At 53.6% G+C, this 20,310-nt stretch overlaps 6 protein-coding genes across 6 annotated transcripts; 3 read left to right on the top strand and 3 right to left on the bottom strand.

Annotated features, from left to right (window-relative positions):
• Positions 1-334: 334 nt before the first annotated feature.
• B0H18DRAFT_1042764 (glycoside hydrolase superfamily) lies at positions 335-4,973 on the top strand. The gene is made up of 21 exons (XM_048030639.1): positions 335-786; positions 836-942; positions 1,005-1,115; positions 1,170-1,177; positions 1,225-1,393; positions 1,447-1,458; positions 1,512-1,599; positions 1,655-1,724; positions 1,782-1,905; positions 1,960-2,095; positions 2,154-2,198; positions 2,255-2,497; positions 2,548-3,401; positions 3,455-3,470; positions 3,524-3,609; positions 3,662-3,801; positions 3,853-3,883; positions 3,948-4,038; positions 4,088-4,358; positions 4,410-4,480; positions 4,529-4,973. The coding sequence occupies exons 1-21, from the start codon at positions 437-439 to the stop codon at positions 4,668-4,670; spliced, it is 3,165 nt and encodes a 1,054-aa protein (XP_047886930.1). The 5' UTR covers positions 335-436; the 3' UTR covers positions 4,671-4,973.
• Positions 4,974-5,028: 55 nt separating this feature from the next.
• Positions 5,029-6,979, top strand: B0H18DRAFT_959473 (uncharacterized protein; the record flags this gene model as incomplete). The annotated part of the gene is made up of 6 exons (XM_048042819.1): positions 5,029-5,227; positions 5,299-5,453; positions 5,508-5,671; positions 5,719-6,399; positions 6,452-6,560; positions 6,641-6,979. 6 exons carry the CDS (start codon positions 5,029-5,031, stop codon positions 6,977-6,979), a joined length of 1,647 nt encoding a protein of 548 aa, XP_047886929.1.
• Positions 6,980-8,101: 1,122 nt separating this feature from the next.
• On the top strand, positions 8,102-9,326 carry B0H18DRAFT_886269 (uncharacterized protein; the record flags this gene model as incomplete). Its single annotated transcript, XM_048041117.1, has 4 exons — positions 8,102-8,413; positions 8,554-8,788; positions 8,845-9,041; positions 9,105-9,326. The coding sequence occupies 4 exons, from the start codon at positions 8,102-8,104 to the stop codon at positions 9,324-9,326; spliced, it is 966 nt and encodes a 321-aa protein (XP_047886928.1).
• An 865-nt stretch (positions 9,327-10,191) lies between these two features.
• B0H18DRAFT_1125092 (uncharacterized protein) lies at positions 10,192-11,453 on the bottom strand (the record flags this gene model as incomplete). The annotated part of the gene is made up of 5 exons (XM_048034961.1): positions 10,192-10,431; positions 10,494-10,702; positions 10,771-10,990; positions 11,048-11,092; positions 11,151-11,453. The coding sequence occupies 5 exons, from the start codon at positions 11,451-11,453 to the stop codon at positions 10,192-10,194; spliced, it is 1,017 nt and encodes a 338-aa protein (XP_047886927.1).
• Positions 11,454-14,906: 3,453 nt separating this feature from the next.
• On the bottom strand, positions 14,907-16,410 carry B0H18DRAFT_1142666 (uncharacterized protein; the record flags this gene model as incomplete). Its single annotated transcript, XM_048035655.1, has 5 exons — positions 15,857-16,410; positions 15,757-15,801; positions 15,482-15,701; positions 15,210-15,412; positions 14,907-15,146 (listed from the first exon to the last, which is right to left on the bottom strand). Exons 1-5 carry the CDS (start codon positions 16,226-16,228, stop codon positions 14,907-14,909), a joined length of 1,080 nt encoding a protein of 359 aa, XP_047886926.1. The 5' UTR covers positions 16,229-16,410.
• A 1,352-nt stretch (positions 16,411-17,762) lies between these two features.
• Positions 17,763-18,850, bottom strand: B0H18DRAFT_959469 (uncharacterized protein; the record flags this gene model as incomplete). The annotated part of the gene is made up of 4 exons (XM_048042818.1): positions 17,763-18,002; positions 18,062-18,264; positions 18,309-18,528; positions 18,701-18,850. 4 exons carry the CDS (start codon positions 18,848-18,850, stop codon positions 17,763-17,765), a joined length of 813 nt encoding a protein of 270 aa, XP_047886925.1.
• Positions 18,851-20,310: the final 1,460 nt, after the last annotated feature.

Here is a 20,310-nt window from a genome sequence, read left to right as displayed (position 1 = left end):
TGTCAGGATGTCAGAATGCAGATTATTTAAGTATGAACAGTACTCAGTGAGGAGGATCAGGCAGTGGTCACCGGTCACCGGTCAGGTCGGTCAGGCGCGGCATCACATGCGGGGACGTGTTGCCGGCGGCTTCTGTTGTTGGAAGCCATCTCGCCCGAAATGCATCATGGACCGCCCAAGCACCGTCCGCTCCGTCGGACGCGCGATCCTCATCTCAGAAAGCCCACGCTCCCAGCTTGGCTGCGATGAGGCTATCTGTTTCTATTGACATCTGAATTCGCGACTGAGTACTGACAGGCTAGGCCATAGTTCATTGGGAAACTGACCAGGTTCAAGGTGCGGCGACTTACCACGAACTTGTATGTCGAGCCACTGAACGACGTTGAAATCATTCGCCGCGGTACTAGGCTGGGCACATTCCGGACCGCTGCCAACGATGACCCCACGGTTCTCCCGGAAGCATGCGTTGCCGTCATATGTAGATGACCAGATCAAGTGGGAACACCATAAAAACAAGCTACCTACGGGAGGCGAGGACCGGACACCCGCCAGAATGCTGTGGCAACGGCTCTCATCGTGGGCTTTGCCCGCATTGCTATCGCTCGTGCTAGTTGTTTTGACCGGGCCTTTGACTAAGAGCTCGAGTGCAGTGGAGCTGCGCGATGCTGAGGTCTTCCAGGATATCGTCGCTCGCGCAGACCCTCCGCGCCAGTCTGACAACTACACCGACGCCGTACAATGGGACAACTACACAGTCTTCCTCAACGATCAGCGCATGTTCCTTTAGTGAGTCGCGACATGATCAGTGGGTACTCATGCTGACATTTGGTCACAGCTTTGGGGAATTCCATACCTGGCGTCTTCCGGTGCCCGACTTGTGGCTCGACATCTTCCAGAAAATGGCGGCAGCAGGGCTGAATGGTGCCAGTGTGTATATACATTGTACGTCTTGATTGTATGTGGCTGCCAAGATGGGTGTTAGCTCACATCGTTTCGCTGTCCAGGGGCATTGACGAATCCTGCTCCTGGGGTGCTCGACTTTGATGATTGGCGAGCTTTGCAACCCATCTACGATGCTGCCAAGCAAGCGGGTCTCTTCATCACTCTTCGACCTGGTACGTATTGTGATCAACTTATGTGTATAATTTCTCTGACGTCTCGTTGTATAGGCCCATACGTGAGCAATGACGCACACACTGGTATGCTCAAGCTAACTTGCTGTAGATCAACGCGGAAACCACTGCTGGAGGTATCGCTCTCTGGGCGACCAGCGAGGTGGCCGGAACGCTGCGAACAAACGCTACGGACTACTACGATGCGTGGACGCCTTACATCGGAGAAGTCGCTGCTAGCGTCATTGGCAACGAAGTTACCGATGGTGGCCCGATCCTGGGTGAGTCTGTAAGCATGCTTCCATGACAAAACAGTGTGCTGAATGTCGCTCAGTGATCCAAGTCGGTGAGGCTTATTTCTGCGGGGATGTGAGGCGTAGAACACTGAATTCTCGCTAGACAATGAATATTATCAATCGCCGGAAACGGGTGTCTACTTCGAAGAGCTGGAGTCCGCTTACCGCGATGCTGGTATCGTCATCCCTTTGTGAGCCAACTCGCATGCGATTTTCTGTGGTTATAATATCTCACTGTGGTATCAGGACCTACAACGACCCTGGAGAAGGGAAGAACTTCGTGAACGGAACTGGCGCGGTCAACATTTACGGACTGGTATGCTCGGCTGAGTGGGCGATTGCTTGCTTGCGCTCACACACTGCACATTCGTAGGATTCATATCCTCAAGGCTTCGATTGTTCAAACCCTTACGTTTGGAGCCCCGTTGTAACTAACTACCATTCATACCACGAGACGACTAACCCCGGCGAGCCTTGGTATATGCCTGAGTTCCAAGGTGCGTCAGGTCTCTCCTTAACGTATGTTAGTCCTGACATTTTGCATGCAATAGGTGGCTCCTTTGACCCGTGGGGTGGACCTGGATATAATGCGTGCGAGACGTTGACGGGCCCCGACTTCATGGACGTGTTCTACAAGCAAAACTGGGCGTCTAACGTGAAACTCATCTCGTTCTATATGATCTACGGGTCGGTATTCATCCGAGCTATCGACCCACGACTCCCTTACTGACACTAATAACCACAGTGGAACAAGCTGGGCGGGGTTGCCTTACCCAGGAGTTTACACAAGGTACGGTGCAGACGATGGACTAGATAGAACCATGACTGACAGGCTCGTCCGTCTAGCTACGACTACGGTTCTCCTATTCGCGAGAACCGGGCCCTGTCGGACAAGTACGATGAACTCAAGCGACAAGGGCTCTTCCTGCGAAGCTCGCCCGAGTTCTACAAGACCGACTGGGTGGGCGATACGAGTACGACGATTCCCGATGTGACCGTCAACGGGACAGGGGTCTATGTGACCTACCTGCGCAACCCCGATACGGGGTCAGGGTTCTTCATCGCGCGCCAGGATAACTCCAGCTCTCTGTAAGCATTCGGTGTCTGCCAAACGCTGCAGGTTGCTGAATCTGGTTTAGCGCGAACGTCACATTCCGTATCTCCGCCCCTACATCTGCCGGGACGCTGTCTATTCCGCAAACGATCTCGTCCATTGCGCTCGACGGCAGGCAGAGCAAGATCATCGTGACAGACTACTCATACGGTGCCGACTCGCAGGTGCTCTACTCGACGGCCAGCATCTTGTATGCCAGCACCATCGGCAGTCGCGATGTCCTGTTCTTGTACGGCGACCCCAATCAGGAAAGCGAGGTGGCCCTGACACTGTCTGGCAACGGCACACGCGCGAATGCGTCCGAAGCGTCGTTCTCCGGGGACGCCAGCACTGGCCCCGTTACGGTCACGCTGCTGTCGGGCATTCAGGGCGTAGTGACTGTCTTCGAGTCCGCCTCACAGCTCGTGCTATACGCTGACTCCGTTACCGCCGCTACATTCTGGGCACCCGTCATTCCGTCTGCAACCGCCGCTACATTCAACAACTACTGGCAATTCGGGTCGAACGAGTCCGTGCTCGTCGGTGGGCCATACCTCGTCCGCAACGCCAGCATTTCCGCGGGACAACTTGCTCTCCGGGGCGACCTGAACCAGAGCGTGATGCTCACGGTCGTGGCACCGGAGGACGTGACGTCTGTGACCTGGAACGGTGCTGAGGTCCAGACGGCTTCGCTGACGTCGACGGGTGGTATACTGAGCGGTTATCTCCAAACAAGCACTTCGTTGAGCTCGATCAGCGTGCCCGCCTTGACAGGGTGGAAGTACGCAGACAGCCTGCCGGAGGTGTCTGCCAACTACTCGGACGCGGAGTGGACGGTTGCGAACCACACGACGACGAACATCCCGGGTTACCTGTACGGTGACGGTCGGATACTGTTTGGTGAGCGCTAGAAGTTCATACCAGACCAAACCGTGCTGATCGCGCATTATTAGGCTGTGACTACGGCTTGTGAGTCAATCATGAAGGCTGCATGGTGGACGCTGACGCACCTCTGTTTGCAGCTGTGAGAACATTGTTCTCTGGCGGGGCCATTTCAACGGCACCGAGTCGTCGAAGTCCGTCAACCTCACCATCAATGGTGGACAAGGTGATGGTTCAGATTATCCGGAACGCATCGCACGCTGAAATAATACCTACAGGTTTCGCCGGATCTGTCTGGTTGAACGGCCAGTTCCTCGACTCAACATGGAGCATACCAAATGAACAGACGACTCAAGTCTATGCCTTCCCGGCGGGTTCCGTGCTCATCGGGCAGGACAATGTGATCACTGTCATACAGGTGAGTGAGGGAGAGTGTTCTGGAATATCAACGAACTGAGAATGCACGCAGGATGGATCAGGCAACGATGAGTCCCCTAATGGTGTTTCATCTATTCGCCTGGTCGCTGGTGTCGATGTGAACCTAAAATCTCTTTTGTTACGCAGAAAAGTCGCCCCGCGGTATCCCTGGCTACCAGCTCAACGCCGGAAACTTCACCGAATGGCGCGTTCAGGGCAAGCTCGGTGGTTACACAGAGTGAGTGCCTTGATGTTCCTGATGACTCGTCAACTGACCACTCTCGCAGCTATCCGGACAAACTCCGTGGAGTGCTCAACGAGGGCGGCTTGTACGGCGAACGCCAGGGCTGGCACCTCCCAGGATATGACACGTCCGACTGGACCGCGCGGAACTTGTCCGAGGGCCTCCCGTCTAGCGGGCCAGGTGTCGGCTTCTTCGTCACGACGTTCGACCTCTCCATTCCCGAGGAGACGGACACGTTGATCTCGTTCCAGTTCGACACCACTAATCAAACGTACCGGGCGCTCCTGTTTGTCAATGGGTGGAACTACGGCAAGGTAAGTCCGGATGAATAGCCGAGTCATGCGTTGTCTCAATATCATTGGCAGCGCGTTGCCAACATCGGGCCCCAGACGAAGTACCCGGTCCCTCAGGGCATTCTGAACTACCAAGGGACGAAGTAAGTGCGCCGCAGCTTTCATAGGACGTTGTTGACCGTTGCGATTAGCACTATTGCTGTCGCGTTGTGGGCATTGGAGGACGAGGCTGTGGCTCCCACTCTCGACCTCGTCGTCGACGATGTGATCGAAGGAGGCGTAGGACCGATCGCTGTGAACAATCCTTCATGGTCTCCACGCGATGCGGCATGAAGCCGCTGCGCATATGAGTTCGCGCGAGAATGTCATACGAACATATCTTGGGTATCAGCAGCATACGAATGAAAATGACCTGATTATTCCCCACCAAATACATGTCTTGCAGTGTCACCACATGTACAATGCCAGGTGTCAAATGGAAGAGTTTGTACACCAGCTTACAGCGACTCGAACTATTCATCGAACGCAGATATATGATCAATCGGCATGAAGATCCATCATATCTATATACTGCTATAGATCAATTACTTACAACTGGGCAATCAGGCAGGCGACACAGCAATCGTTCCGGTCAGAGTCAACTTGCAGACTTGCTTGACTGGAGATTCCAATTCGACGACTCGACCGGACCATGTCGACGCGTTGCCCGGGCCGGTCGCGCGTCGGGAATCGCACGTGCCGGGAAAATAGGGTGGCGGAACTCGGGGTTGCCCGGGTACGATCAGTAAGCGCTCGCGGTCGCTGGCCCGTCATACGGCGGCGGCTGGGCCAATCGCCAGACACCCTTTGCTCATCGACCACGACGATGCTCAGAGCATCGTCCTCCTCGCGTGCGTCGCTGTCTCCTCCATTTCTGACCGCATGCAATCAGTGTTAACATTATTTTCAATGTCTTTCACAGAAATAGCGAGGCCCTTCCGGGCGAAGCTCAACTTGCGGCGGTCGTTCGCTACGGTGCAGGACCCCCCGCCGAGGCGATACGGGGGCCTGAAGGACCAAGACCGCATTTTCACTAATGCGAACTGCAGACATGATCACGGATTGAAGGGCGCACAGGTGAGGTCGTTCAAATCTGCCCGGCTACCCCTCTGTTAACCCCATTCTATCCAGGCTCGGGGTGACTGGCACAAAACGAAGGATATCGTTCTGAAGGGTGACTCGTGGATTATCCAGACCATCAAGGACTCCGGTCTCAGGGGTCGTGGAGGGGCTGGGTTCCCCAGTGGATTGAAATGGAGTTTCATGAACAAGCCTGGATGGGAGAAAGATCCACGGTCCGTTCCCTATGTCCCTGCTTATAGATCAAGCTGACCTCTGCTAGACCCCGCTACCTCGTCGTCAACGCTGATGAAGGAGAGCCGGGGACATGCAAGGACAGAGAGATCTTGCGCGGTGACCCACACAAGCTCATCGAGGGCTGTCTCGTAGCTGGCCGTGCGATGAACGCGACCGCGGCGTACATCTACATCCGTGGCGAGTTCTTCCAAGAGGCGTCTCACGTACAGCAGGCCATCAGCGAGGCGTATGCCGCGGGCCTTCTCGGCAAGAACGCCTGCGGAAGTGGATATGCTTTCGACGTGTACCTGCACCGTGGCGCGGGTGCTTACATTTGCGGTGAGGAGACGGCGCTCATTGAGTCGATCGAGGGCAAGCAAGGCAAGCCGCGCCTCAAGCCGCCTTTCCCTGCGGACGTCGGCTTGTTTGGCTGTCCGACCACTGTGGCGAACGTCGAGACCGTCGCGGTGGCGCCAACTATCTGCAGGCGCGGATCAGCGTGGTTTGCGGGCTTTGGCCGCCCACGGAACCAGGGCACGAAGCTGTTCTGCATCAGCGGGCATGTGAACAACCCTTGTGTGGTTGAAGAGGAGATGAGTATCCCGCTCAAGGACCTCGTCGAGAAGCACTGTGGTGGCGTGATTGGCGGGTGGGACAACCTTCTCGGAATTATTCCTGGCGGCAGCTCCGTCCCTGTTCTGCCTATCAAGCAGTGCGAGGAGGCACTGTGAGTTGACATGTGAACTTGAGTCCAGCCGGAGACTCATGTTGTACGTCAGGATGGACTACGACTCGCTCAAGGACCTACAATCGGGCCTCGGAACGGGTGCGGTCATTGTGATGAACAAGAGCACTGACATTGTCAAGGCGATTGCACGCTTCGCTCACGTAAGTACCTTCTTCTGCGTTATCTTCTTCGGTTGATCCAGCATTGTCCCTAGTTTTACAAACACGAGTCCTGCGGGCAGTGTACGCCCTGCCGAGAGGGCACGACCTGGATGATGAACATGATGGACCGCTTCGTCGAGGGCCGGGGTCACCAGCGCGAGATTGACATGCTGCTCGAGCTCACCAAGCAGGTCGAGGGCCGCACGATCTGTGCGTTGGGCGACGCCGCGGCATGGCCGATTCAAGGCCTCATGCGTCACTTCCGCCCAGAAGTCGAGAAGCGCATCGAGCAGTTCCGCGCGGAGAACGGGACTGTGCTCTTTGGTGGTCGTCTCAATAGCCAGACGGACCCGACGCTGGCGCTCCCGGACAACATGGGCGCGAACCTGCCGGAGGTCGCGCCGCCCGTGCGGCAGTGAACGGTGGCGGCGGTAGAATGGGATACAGTAAGGACGCATGCAAGCGCTGCATGTATATAGTTCCGGTGGCCATATGTCAGTCTTGTTTGGATTTGGCTACCCCACGGACGACGTTGCGTTGGCTGCGCTCGACGCTGGACGTCAGGAATTAGGAACTAGAGGCGCACGCACAGCCCACCTATAGTATCCGGGGCTTGCGCGAAGCCCATTCGACACATTCCATTACATGCCTTGACTCGGCCCTGCTTGTTGGCCAGGATACTGATCATATCTTTCTCGTGGTGCACGTCAATGGTGAAGGTGGTGGGAGTCGTGTGGGTTATGCTCTGAGGTCAGGCAATTGAACGATTGTAATGCCGAAGCGTCTGGCTAATTTTGGCTAATTGTCTGTATAGCTAGGACGTAATCAGCGACTTGTTGTTGTCGAAGAGCGAACGTACTTGGCAGCGATACAATATGCCTACCCCTGAAATCCAGGACAGGTGAGCACTTCTAGCGACTGATTAGTGTTCGAGGAGCCACCCTTTCATCATACGTCGGTAGCGGTCTAATATCGCATTCATGATCATCTCAACATCCTGCAGGGCTGCTCCGGGGCTGCTTGGTGATACCAAGCACTCGCCGTGACTCGAACACCTCCTCCCTCCTGAGATAAGCCCGTTGTCGTGGGTAGCTGAAACTGGATCAGGGTAAGAGGAGCTACCAAGTGCCTTTGGGAGCTGTCTAACAAATTGATTTTGTTCAGTCGGTTCGGAACCGCTCAGTCACATCCGACACAAGACTTGTACTATGTAGTAGGCGCACACGACCTGCTCTCGACGCGAACATCTCCGTTCCTGACAGAACTCTGCAAGGTCCACGTGTATCCTCTCTGTCGGGAGACGCCGACATGCGCTGCGGATGCAATCAGTCAAAGTTTAGTGAGGTGCAGGAGGCCCATATCTAGCTTGACGTGTTCGCAGGGAACCACAGTTATCTATCGCATGCTGGCAGCGCGCGCCCCGGGACTGGGGCCATCTCCGCAGAGCCTATCCCCGCACAAAAACGACGCAGCGAGCGATAGCGACGCTCTCCACGATTGAAAACTGGTCCCCTTCAAGCACCCAGCCTACGATGTCGTCCATGCCCAACTCTGGCCGTGCGTTTCCAATCACAGAGGCCCAGCTGGTCGCCCTGTTCATGGAATCCGTCTCGTATGGCATCCACGTGGTTACCTTCGCGCAGTGCATGTACACCTGGTTCACGGTTCGGCGCTCGCGTGGAACATCCAAGACGTGGCCATGGATGTTTGTTGCGGTCATTCTATTCGCTATCGGGACACTCGATGTCTCGTTCAACCTGGCCCACAACATCATGGCCTTCGTGCTTTACTCGGGGAAAGGCGGCGCAGAATATCAGTTCAATGATATGTCGAACTGGGTCGACGTCATGCGGGTCAGTAGTATGACCACTTTGCAAGCCACCCTATGCTCACCAGCGTTCAGAGCGTCTGGGCTCGATCGAGTGCCGTGGTCTCTGATATCGCCCTTGTGAGTACCCTGCTCGCCGTTGTCTCTTTGTTTGTGCTAACGCAGCACCAGACTGCTCGCTGCTGGATCGTCTACAAACAGTATGACTTCAAGAAGCACCACTGGTTCATCCTCTTCATACCCATACTGCTCTGCCTCGGGGCCATCGTCTGCGCAGTCATGGACATCGTAGTCCTCTCCACCCTTCACGAGTCGACCTCGATACCCGACGCGACCCGCCTCCGGCCATACCTAGTCGCTTACTTCATTTTGACCCTCGCGTTGAACATCTTAGCGACAGGTGCGTTCATCCTGACGTATATCCGACAGCTCATGTACTCACGCGACTACAACCAGGCTTGATCGTATATCGCATCTGGGACATACACCATCAGACCACTGCATTCTTCAAGAGCAGCTTGTGTAGCACAGACCGCATCAGAAGTGCAATGCGAATATTCGTCGAGTCTGCACTGCTCTATACCCTCTCGGTCGGGGTTAGCATCATCGTCGAGCTCGCGGGATCGAACGCATACTACGGGACCAGCGACCTTGTAAGTCTGTCGACATTCTTGGACGTCTCACAGCGGCTAACACTGTTGCGTTGTTGTTATCAGAGCGTGGAGCTTGCGGGCATCACATTCGACCTCATCATCATACGCATCTGGCGTGGCGTCACGGCGGAGCAAACCCCTCACTTTGCACAATCGCAGGGGCGAGGGCGCGACGAGCGAAGAGATACCCAGGAAGTGCATACGATGGAGCGCAGTAGGGCTGTGTCCCCCATTGTCGTCAGCCTTCATACCGTTCGCATCGAAGATGGCAAGGACTGGCCTTGAGTGTCTGTTAGACGGCGACGGCGTTAGTGGCGGTCAGTACGTTCGACTGCGACGCACGCCGCGAGGTTTGAATGACGTCCTCGTTGAGTAATTTGTTGCTTTCCTGCTCATTGGTGTAATGCTATGAAGCGTATCATTGTATAGTACCATAACGAAATGTTGTAGAGTATTTGTAGCCTCATCTATACTGTTTTGTACCTGGCTTCCGCCCCTATCACTGTATTGTGAGTGACACCCCTGATGCAGAGAAGCGAAGTACGGAGACGTTGTGAGGAGTTGATGGTGCCAACACGAGCATCGATGCAAAAGACAACGACAGTCACCCATAACCAGCTTGCAGATCCCCAGGAAAGTCCAAGCCGCGAACGTCGTTGCGTGGATCAATGTGGTCAGGTTCGACTTTTCAACGGAAAACATCCCGACCGCGGGACAGAGAGGACTACGGTTCCCGAACACCACTACCACTTTGACTGGCAACATGGGCACTTTTAGAAGCGCAGGTACGAGTATGGCGACTGTCCTCGATATGACCACTGGGTATGACGGGCCCTGTGGAACTGCGGTGAGCCGCCATAACGATGGGCTCTTGATGAATCTTCAATGACTTTGGCCTCGATGCAGAGGACGCCACAAGCTCACCGGCGGAGAGCTGGGGCTATTCGAAGGCAGAATTGACTGGTGTGTGGTTCTGCTGCGTTCGACATGATCGTGGTTTCATGTTCGGTAGCCGCAGCATCTCGTGTAAGCGTCGTATAATACATGTTTTATGTCCCTCACCTCTCGGGATATAAGTTACAAAAGTAGTTCATAGCCTGCCACGCAGAAGGGGATCTTGACCAGCACCGTAGTCGATGGTCGCCAAGCATCAGACAGGGTTCTCGTCAGATCCTTGCCACTTGACCACTTCGACACGAGAAACCGCAAGATCGATCACGCGCAGATCCGTCGAGCCTGAGTGAACAGAGGCTGCCTGTTCCATCCGTTCCATTGTCAATTTTGACGGGGTGGGGAGGGTTGCCGCGAATGCCTGCGTCTGCTCCGTCGACACCCCGGTCCAGATACGGATGATGATCATGTCGAAGGAGATACCGGCGACTTCGAGGCTCTGCGAATGGCAAACCAGAATGTCAAAAGCTGTACGACAGTCGTCCGATGTGGGGGACTCACGATATCGGTGATCCCGTAGTACACATTTGTCCTGGCAAGATCCAAGACGACGCAGAACACGACGGTCGTGGTGTACAGGAGCGCGGATTCGACCATAATCAAGATGATATCCGCGAAGCTGAGTCGACTCGGACTTCGAACGCGCCAGGTCTGTGCGAAGTCTGCTGAAGTCCGCCTATGAATCTTCCACAGTCTGACGATGATTAGACCTGCGACCGACGATGCAACAGCGTCAGAGACACATTTGACATACGTCGGAACCTGGAATACAACGCACCGGTCGTGAGGAGATTCAACACAAGTGTCGTCACATAGAACGAGTATAGGAAGGGTTGCAGTTGCGGGATCATGGGTATAGTGGTATCCGCACCCACAGTGCTCAGGTAGTACAAAATCGTGACGGCAAAGGCTATGCATGCGAGCCAGAGTACTAGAGGTACTATTCCGACTATCGCCCGATGGCGTGAATTGGCATACACCATCCAGCACCGGTAAATCTAGATACGCAAGAGTGAATACACGTTGATGTACGTATTTCCCAACTTTATCCTTACCAAGGCTGCGTCGGAGAGGGCAGCATTCATATAGAACCAAACACTCTGTGAAGTGAACTTTGCATTAGTCACACAAAACACGCTGGCCAAATGCACTACGTACGCGCATCACGTTTACCCAATTGCCCGCATCGTCAAAAACAGTCTTCGCGCCAGAGGACGCTGTAGCAGGGAGGACGAACGCCATGAGATTGTGGTACAAGTTGAAGGAGACGTCGCAAGTGCCGATGACGAAGAAGGCGATGGCGACACACAACCAAATCGTGGACGCCGATGTCCGGGAGTTGCTCGAACGACGGAACCAGGTGTATATGCAGATAGCGAACGTCACCAAGTGGACGCCGTAGGCTACACTTTGCATGAAGAGCGCGACCAGCTGCGCCTCTGCTATAGGGAGCGCCCCCATCGTGTGGCGGTACCAATGGGACTTCGGCGGGACGTGGTATGTGGCAGAACGTTGATACCTTGAACATAGAGTAGAGTTGTGCCCTATATACATGTCGGTATGGCGGTGCACTGCCGCGGGTGCATGGCGTGACAGCTTCGCTATCCTCGATATGTTACATGCTTATGTTAGGTTGACTCGAGAATAACAGATGTGACCCAGCGGTGGACTTACGATAACACCTGTCCGACCTCATGAGTGCTGTGTGACAGTCTGACGTCGGACGAGATGTGCCTGGAGTCAAGAAATCCAATTCAGACATTGCCTGACCATATATTGATTTGAGACGAACCTTGCGGTAGAGCTAAGGTAGAGCGGATCCTTCAAATCGCACCTAAGTTGACCACACTGAGTCTGCGGTGGAAGACCTCGCGTTTCCATTCCTAGGCCAGCACTGAAGAGGATCCGAATAATGTCAGCACGGCGGGTTGTCCAATATAGTGGCGCTCCGAATACGCCCGGTCCCTTGATACATGCCCAGTGCAGGAGTTCAGGCTACAGAACTCGAGCGTAAGAACCACAGAGAGGCAATCCAGATCATCCGATCTCGATTGCCAGGCTACATATGGCTGCTACTGACAGTCGCCTTAGCAATATGCGTTTGCGGTCGATGGTGAGAGTGCATACCTCTGCCTTTACGAAGAACGAACATGAGCAGACTGGGGCTGCGTACCCGATCAGCCATATAATACTAGTGGGTTGGTACGTACGATGCCTTTTCCGAGTCAGGGGGATGACACCGAGATCCACGACACTCGAACGGCGGCAGTCCGGCCACAGCCTCAGTGACGAGATAGCCTGCCGCCATCCATTCCGTATGAAGTGACTTGAGACCTGGAGCTATGGTGTCCTCCGTCCGAGTCGAGCAGATATGTACAGCTTGTAAGAATGTCCCCGGGCCTCCCTCGAGCCTGAGCTCTGCCAACCTGTCTTCCTCAGCAGCGATATCAGCTACGTACCATGTAAAGTGTTTGGTAGGACACCGCCTGTACGCCGTTCACGATGGGTGATACAAAAGCAAAGCATGTCGACGCGAACGTATATAGATGCTGCGAGTGCATGTTTCGAGTCGATTGACCCAGTCTCAGGGATCCTCGGGCCTCGGCCCGGTATCCACCGCCGGTACGGACTGTCGCGGCCTGGACCAGGACCTCCACGTCTCTGTTTTGTCTCCGTCACAGACCAGAAGAGCCGCCAAAGGTAGTAGTACTACTACTTTCCCCGCGGACGTCGGCTTGGCAAGCTGTCCGACCACAGGAGGCTGGCGAACGTCGAGACCGTTGTAGTGCCAGCGCCAACCATCTAGTATGTACAGGCACGGCTCAGAGTGGTTTGCGGGCTTTGGCCGCCCACGGAACCGGGGTACGAAGCTGTACTGCATCAGCTGGCATGTGAATAACCTCTGTGTCGTCTAGGAGCTGAGGAGATGGGTGTTCCGCTCAAGGACCTCTTGAAGAAGCACTGTGGCGATTTGATCAGTGGGTGGTACACAGGTGGTACAAGCTTCTCGGAATTATTCCTGCCAGCAGAAGTTCCGTCCCTGTTCTGCCTATCAAGCGGTGTGAGGAGGTACTGTGAGTTGATTTGAGAACTCTAGTCTATCCGGAGACTCATATCGTACGTCAGGATGGACTCGACCATAATAGACGCTTGTCGGCTTTTATGGTCTGCAACGGACACTAGGACTCGACTAAGTACGACTCGCTCAAGGACCTGCAATCGGAACGGGCGAAGTCATCGCGATGAACAAGAGCACTAACATTGTCTCAATGATATGTGACCGTCCTCCCCCACTTGAAAAGGTCGCTTTATAGTCTACCTACGGGAGAGGCGGTTGCAGGCTTCGCTCACGTAAGTACCTTTCTCTGCGTTATCTTCTCTGGCACCTCAGCACTGGCACTATCTCCAGTTTCACAAACACGAGTCCTGTGGGCAGTGCACACCCTGCCGATAGGGCACGACCTCGATGTATTGAACATGATGGACCGCAATTCGTCGATGCCAGTCGGGGCCCCAGCGCGACTCGGGAGACTGATCATCTTTCTCGTGGTTCAAACGTTCACGTCAATGGTGAAGGTCGTGGGATTCGTGTGGATTACTATGCTCTAAGGTCAGATATGATTTGATGATGCTGCAATGCCGAGGCGTCTGGCTTATTGTGCTAGGACATAATCGGCGACTCGTTGTTGTCGTATACCGAACGTACTTGGCAGCGATGCGCCTATGTACATCCCCGACAGCTGGTCGCTTTGTGCATGGAACCCATCTCGTATGGCGTCAAGGTGACCGGTCACCCAGTGCGTGTATACCTGGTTTACACTCCGAGGCCCACTCAGAACTGCCGGGTCGTGGCCATGGATGTCTTCGACCGGACTTGACCATGTACCTCGTCACAACCCCTGCATCGAACATGGCGACAGGTGCGCTCAGCGCGAGACACATTCCTCAGTTTGTATGCTCAAACGACCACGTCCAGGCAAGTTGATCGTGTATGGCATTTAGGACGTACATCCGGCCATCATACCACTGCCCTCTTCAGGAGCAGCTGGCTTGGCACAGACCGCGTCAAGAGTGTCATTTGGATATTCGTTCAGCCTGCACTACCCTCTCGATCGGAGCCAGTGTCGCCGTTGAGCTCGCAATGTCGGATGCTTACTGCGGCACCGGTGAACTTGTAAGCAACATTGTACGAGACGACCTCGCAGCGACTGACGTTTCCTCAGTATCTGGGCACGGAGCTCGCCGGCATCACATTCGAAGTCGTCATACGGATCTAGCGTGCCGTCACGGCGGAGCAGAGCCCACGATTTGCATATGGGCTGGATAAACAGCGTGAAGTACGACGAGACACCCGAGAGGCGACTTCGGTGGAGCACAGCAGGGCAGTATCGCCCTTTGTTGACAACCTTCGCACCATTTGCTTCGTCGATGGCAAGAACGACTCTTGACAGGAATGGCTGCTCTCGTTTGTACGGTGCAAGCTGCCAGTCTGTCTGCGAACTTTGCGTCAAGCACAGCGCTGTGTTTGCTGCTCACTGATGTACACACTAAGCTATGTATGACGTGTGTTCGAATGTTGTACGTAGCATAGCTGTAGGTTCACATATAGTTGACCTGGCTCCGCCTGTCGCAGGATTCGAAGTGAACGCGCCGATAGAAAAGTGACTGGTCTTGTGAATACCAGTGGTTTGACGAGGGCAATAGCCAATCCTTAGCTAATCAGTGGTAAATACTGTTGCACGGTCGACGGGTCTGTGCTTTCAAGTTTGGTAGCACCGCAGTACCTCGTACAAGCGTCGCAGAATACATATACTACGTTGCTACAGAGCCTTACCATACTTTGTATGACCCGTTATACATAAGAAGGAATCACGAGCAGCAGCGGAGTCGAGGGTCACTGAACGATGTCAAACATCAGACAGGGTTCTCATCAGCTCCCTGCCACTCGATCACTTCGACACGGGAAACCACAAGCTCGGCCGCGTTCAGATCTTCTGAGCCGTAGTGAACAGAGACGACCTGGTCCCCTGGTTCCGTTTTCGACTTCGATAAGTTTGGCAGAGTTGCTGCGAACGCCTGCGTCTGCTCCGTCGATACCCCGGTCCAGATACGGATGATGATCATATCGAAAGAAATGCCGGCGACTTCGAGGCCCTACAGATTACGAATCAGCGTCAAAAGCTCAGGTACAACAGTCATCAATTGTAGAGTACTCACAATGTCAGCGACACCGTAGTACATATTCGATCTTGCAAGGTCCAAGACGACGCTGATCACGACGGTTGTGGTGTACAGAAGCGCGGATTCGACCATAATCAAGATGACATTCGCTAAGCTGAGTCGACTCCGAACGCGCCAGCTCCGCGTGAAGAACGATGAAGTGCGCTTATGAGCCCTCCACAGTCTAAAGATGATTAGACCTGCGACCGACAATGCTACAGCGTCAGAAATGTTTATGTCATACACCAGGGACCTGGAAGACAACGCACCGGTTGTGAGGAGATTCAGGACAACTGTCGTCAAATAGAACGAGTATAGGTATGGCTGCAATTGTGGTATCTCGGGTATAGTGGTATCCGCATCCAAAGTGCCCAAGATGTATAAAATCATTACCGCGAAGGCTATGCATGCGAGCCAGAGTACCAGAGGTACTATTCCGACTATCGCCCGATGGCGTGAACTGGCATACACCATCCAGCACCGGTAAATCTACATACGCAAAAGTGAATACACGCAGATACATATATTCAAACATTGCCCTTACCAAGGCTGCGTCGGAGAGGGAAGCACCGATATAGAACCAAACGCTCTAGAGCGAACCTTGCATCAGTCATACAAGTCGACCCAATGCACTATGTACGTACGCGAATCACGTTGACCCAATTGCTCGCTTGATCAAAAACAGTGTTTGCGCCGGAGGACGCCGTAGGGAGGACGAACGCCATGAGATTATGATACAAATTGAAGGAGACATCGCAAGTGCCGATGACGAAGAAGGCGATGGCGACAGACAACCAAATCCTCGACGCCGATGTCCAGGAGCTGCTCGAGCGACTGAACCAAGTATATATGCAGATAGCGAACGTCACCATGTGGACGCCGTAGGTCACACTCTGCATGAAGAGCGCAACCAGCTGCGCTTCTGCTATAGGGAGCGCCCCCATTGTGTGGCGGTACCAGTGGAAGGCGGGACGTGGTATGCATAGGCGTGGAGTATAGCTAGGCTCTATATGCATATCGGTATGGCAGTGCACCGCCGCGAGTGGATGGACTGACAGGCTTCTCTGTTCTGGTATGTTGTGCGTCTATGTTGCGTTGAGCAGAACAGCATAAGATGTGTCGAGACCCAATGACAGGCTTATGATAAGGCCTGTCCAACATCATGGGAGCCGGCTTAGTGAGTCTAACGCCATCCGAGATATGCCTGGAAGAAAGAACCATGAGACATTGCCTGACCGTACAAAGTTTGCCTTGAGACGAACCTTAAAGTAGTGGATATTTCAGATTGAACCTTGTCCACACTGGCCACACTGAATCTAGGATAGGATAATTCGTGTTTCATCCCAGGCCAGTACTGAACAGGAACCGAGTGAACGTCAGCGCAGCCGAGTGTCCGGTATACTGGTGCTCCGAGCAAGCCCTGATGCTGATATGCGGCCCAATGCGAAAGTCCAGGCTACGAAGAGTCGAACGTGAGGACCAAAGAGAAGTCCGCCATGATTGCCGTCACTGAGCCTGAGCTTCGGTAAATGGACTCAGAGTCATTCCGACTCATAGTAGTCATCTGAGACCACGATCATGTTGAGTCTTGAACGGTAGATTTGGGAGTTGTTTGCCGCCCGTTTGAGCGAGCGCATTTGTGATCTTCGGGCTTTTGAGTTCTTTATATGAATGTCATCATCAAGCAACGAACATAGACGCAGTCCTCGAGAGGTAGGAAACAATCAGAGTGAACCAACACTCACTCGCACCTGTACGAATGCCAAGCGACTGCCCCTGTATTATAACAAGCGACACGACGCGGCGCAGAGATTGGCAGCGGTCTGCACATATCGTCCGTATCACGCTCCGTGCAAATTGCATGATCCCATTCGACGGCTCTGCACACCCAAGCCGAAATAGCGCACCTGCCCCGCGCAACCTCGGGAAGGTCCGAGTTGTAACCACATTGCGCTTTCTGGACTTGGTCGTTATCGATGTATCCGCGCTGTGAGCACGCTTCAAGTTGATGATTAGACGAGGAACATGTGCGGTTAAAGGAACTAACTGTTGAACACGAGCTAACGCAGTCACGGTATTCGGACTACAGTGAACATTCTGCAGCGATATTCACCATGTGTTGATGAAAAGTCCAATACTCGCATTACGTCGACGCTCGTGTGTTATTGCGACTCGAGGCTTTGCGCGAGGAGATGAGAGGAAGTCGACGACCCAGGTTCATGACGGTTCGATCAAATCGACTTGCTCGCCACACGCCACACTTTGCGCGCTAATCTAGCGTCGAGTTGAAATCTACAGCGAATTCTCAGCCGTATGTACCGTGTGTGGTTGAGCTGCCACAACAACAACAGAGACTTCATCAAGCAATGCCGAGAGCTGGTTCTCCGGACCTGAGCTAAGCCATCGAGCATCATGTCGGGTTGCTCTTGCATGGATACTACTAGGCCGAACGTCGTATAGTCAATGTCGACTCAATCTATTCGCTCCTAGTATAGTCACCATCTACGGTACGTTGGATTACCAACAAGACCAGGAGATCGCCAGGACACATCAGACGGGGTTCGCGTCATCGTCACCCCACTGGGCCATATCATCACGGGAAGCCACAAGATCCAAAGTGTTCAAGTCCGTGAAGCCCGAGTGAGCGGTGATGACCTGTTCGCTCGCTCCTGCCTTGATTTTCGACAAATTCTCCACCGTATCCGTGAAGGCTTGCGTCTGTTCCGTGGACACGCCTGTCCAGATCCGTATAATGATCAGATCGAATGATATCCCTGCTACTTCAAGGCTCTGCAAAGCACAGATCATATCAGAACGCTACACAGCAGAGGACCACGTAGATGACTTACGACATCCGTAGCGCCATAGTACGCGTTGCTATTCGCCAAGTCCAGCACGACGCAGATGATGACGGTTGTCGTGTACAGGAGCGCAGACTCGATGATAATCAAAGTGACGTCTGCGAAACTCAAACGACTCGGTCCTCGCCAACTCCGCGTGAAGAACGATGATGTGCGCTTATGGACCCTCCAGAGCCGGAGGATGATAAGACCTGTAAGTAGTGTCGTGCTTAAAAGATGGAGTGTGCGCACATACCCGTTGTAAAGAGATTTATCGCGAGTGTCAAGAAATAGAAGACATATAGGAAGGGTTGGATCTCGTCGGTTGAAGGTATAGACGTCACTGCATTCAAGGTGCAGATGTAGTAGAGGATTACGATTGGGCAAGAAATCCATCCCAGCCAAAGTACGACGGGTGCAATGGCCACAACTGCCCGACGAGGCGAATGCGCGTACACGAGCCAGCAGCGGTAAATCTACCAACGTGTGTTAATCGACCTATTCGGTTGTGGTAAGGCTATCTTCACTTCAATACTCACCAGGGTTGCGTCAGATAAGGCGATATTGAGATCGGATTATACACTCTGGAAGAATTCAATGAGACATGCAACGCGCAGGACCCAGCTCGAAGACAGCCACATAACTTACCTGCATAACGTTGACCCAAGTCGACAGACGGTCAAATTCAGCATCTGCCCCACCGGGTCCCGTATAGAATATGAATGCAATGAGGTTGTGGTATAAGTTGAATGAGACGTCGCAAGTGCCGAAGACGAAGAAGGCTATGGCGACGAGCATCCACGGCCAGCATCCCGGACGTTAGCGCTAGGTGTGCAGTAGCCTCAGGCTCAGAGTCACTGGCCGAATGCTTACATTGACGAGTCCCGACTAGCCACTCACACCAGACCCCGAACTGCAAACTTGGTGGGTCTCAACACTGTCAGTGACTAGCAGTAGTTTAGCGCCAACAGGACTTGCAGTGCATGTGTTCACGCCGCGGCAAGCCCAGTCATGATTTCAGGGGTGACCGGCGAGATGCGGATGCGGTTCAGTTATCAAGCCTGTTTATACAGCAGTTCCGAAGAGTATATGTGTACGATGTCGATGATCGGTCGTGCGGTCGGCGGGAGGAGGAAGAAGCAGTACTTCATTGTCTTTGTACTTGTTTGTTCGCCCAGTCGTCCTCAGGGTTACGGTTCATTAACTTCACGTAAGTCGTAACATATGTACATCTCGACGGCCATATTTGCTTGATTATCCTGGAGGGATTTGAACGACACGAGTTCTAATTGTACAGTTTTCTCCTACCGAAATCGAAAGTCGAAGTACACCATCATGAATACAGTCAGTGGTCTAGCAATATGCGGCCTGTGTCTGAACGATCATACATGGTTTCCGGAGCCATTCCTCTGCCACTCCAGTTGATCGTCATGATCACCGGGGAGGGCCTGGGTCAGGTCCAAGGTGTTTACATCCCGGGCCGTGAAAGCTGACGGAGCAGATTTGATTTGTTCATCGTGCGCAGTCGCCACCACTTTGGATGCATGCTGCACCGTATCCATGAAAGCTTGAGTCTGCTCTGTTGATACTCCCGTCCAGATCCGTATAATGATGAGGTCGAAGGTGATACCGGCAGCTTCTAGACTCTGCAAAATCGGATGTGTCAGAGGAAAGTTGTATAAGTGCCGATTCCACTCTGAGTCTTCACTTACAATGTCTGTCATGCCATAGTACGCATTCGTACCCACAAGATCCAGCGCAATGCAAGTGACGACAGTCGCCGTGTACAGAAGGGCCGACTCCACTATGATCAAGGTGTACCGAGCCCAGTCCATTCGGCCTGGGACTCGCCAGCTTCGCGAGAATAGCTCTGCATTACGCCTATGAAATTTCCAGAGTCTGACAATGACAAGGCCTTTTATTGACGATCAGCCAGATCAGTTACATGAAGTAGAGGAAATGCCAACGTACCCGTTGTGAACACATTGATTGTTAACGTCGTCGAGTAGAACGCATAGACGAAAGGCTGGATTTCGAGAGTTCCTGGGATCGACGTTGCCGTGTTCAGGGTCACGGCGTAATAAAGAAGTACGATTGCGATGGATAACCATGCCAGCCATAGTATAGCTGGTACGATCCCGACGATTGTCCTATGTGGTGATTCTGTGTACACGAGCCAGCAGCGATAGATCTGCAGTCAACCATCAACATGCATGCCTTTGTCGAGCACAGGACCAAGCAATAGACCGCTGCGGGAA

Source organism: Fomitopsis serialis, assembly GCF_022376445.1.
Source record: "Fomitopsis serialis strain Sig1Antser10 chromosome Unknown B0H18scaffold_143, whole genome shotgun sequence".
Taxonomy (NCBI): Eukaryota; Fungi; Basidiomycota; class Agaricomycetes; order Polyporales; family Fomitopsidaceae; genus Fomitopsis; species Fomitopsis serialis.
This window is presented reverse-complemented; position numbering and strand designations above follow the sequence as displayed.

Coding starts and splice junctions, on each gene's coding strand:
- B0H18DRAFT_1042764 (XM_048030639.1), top strand. CDS start 437: ATGACCCCACGGTTCTCCCGGAAGCATGCGTTGCCGTCATATGTAGAT. Junction 4,039..4,087: donor AAGCTCGGTGGTTACACAGA/GTGAGTGCCTTG, acceptor CCACTCTCGCAG/CTATCCGGACAAACTCCGTG. Junction 4,481..4,528: donor CTGAACTACCAAGGGACGAA/GTAAGTGCGCCG, acceptor CGTTGCGATTAG/CACTATTGCTGTCGCGTTGT.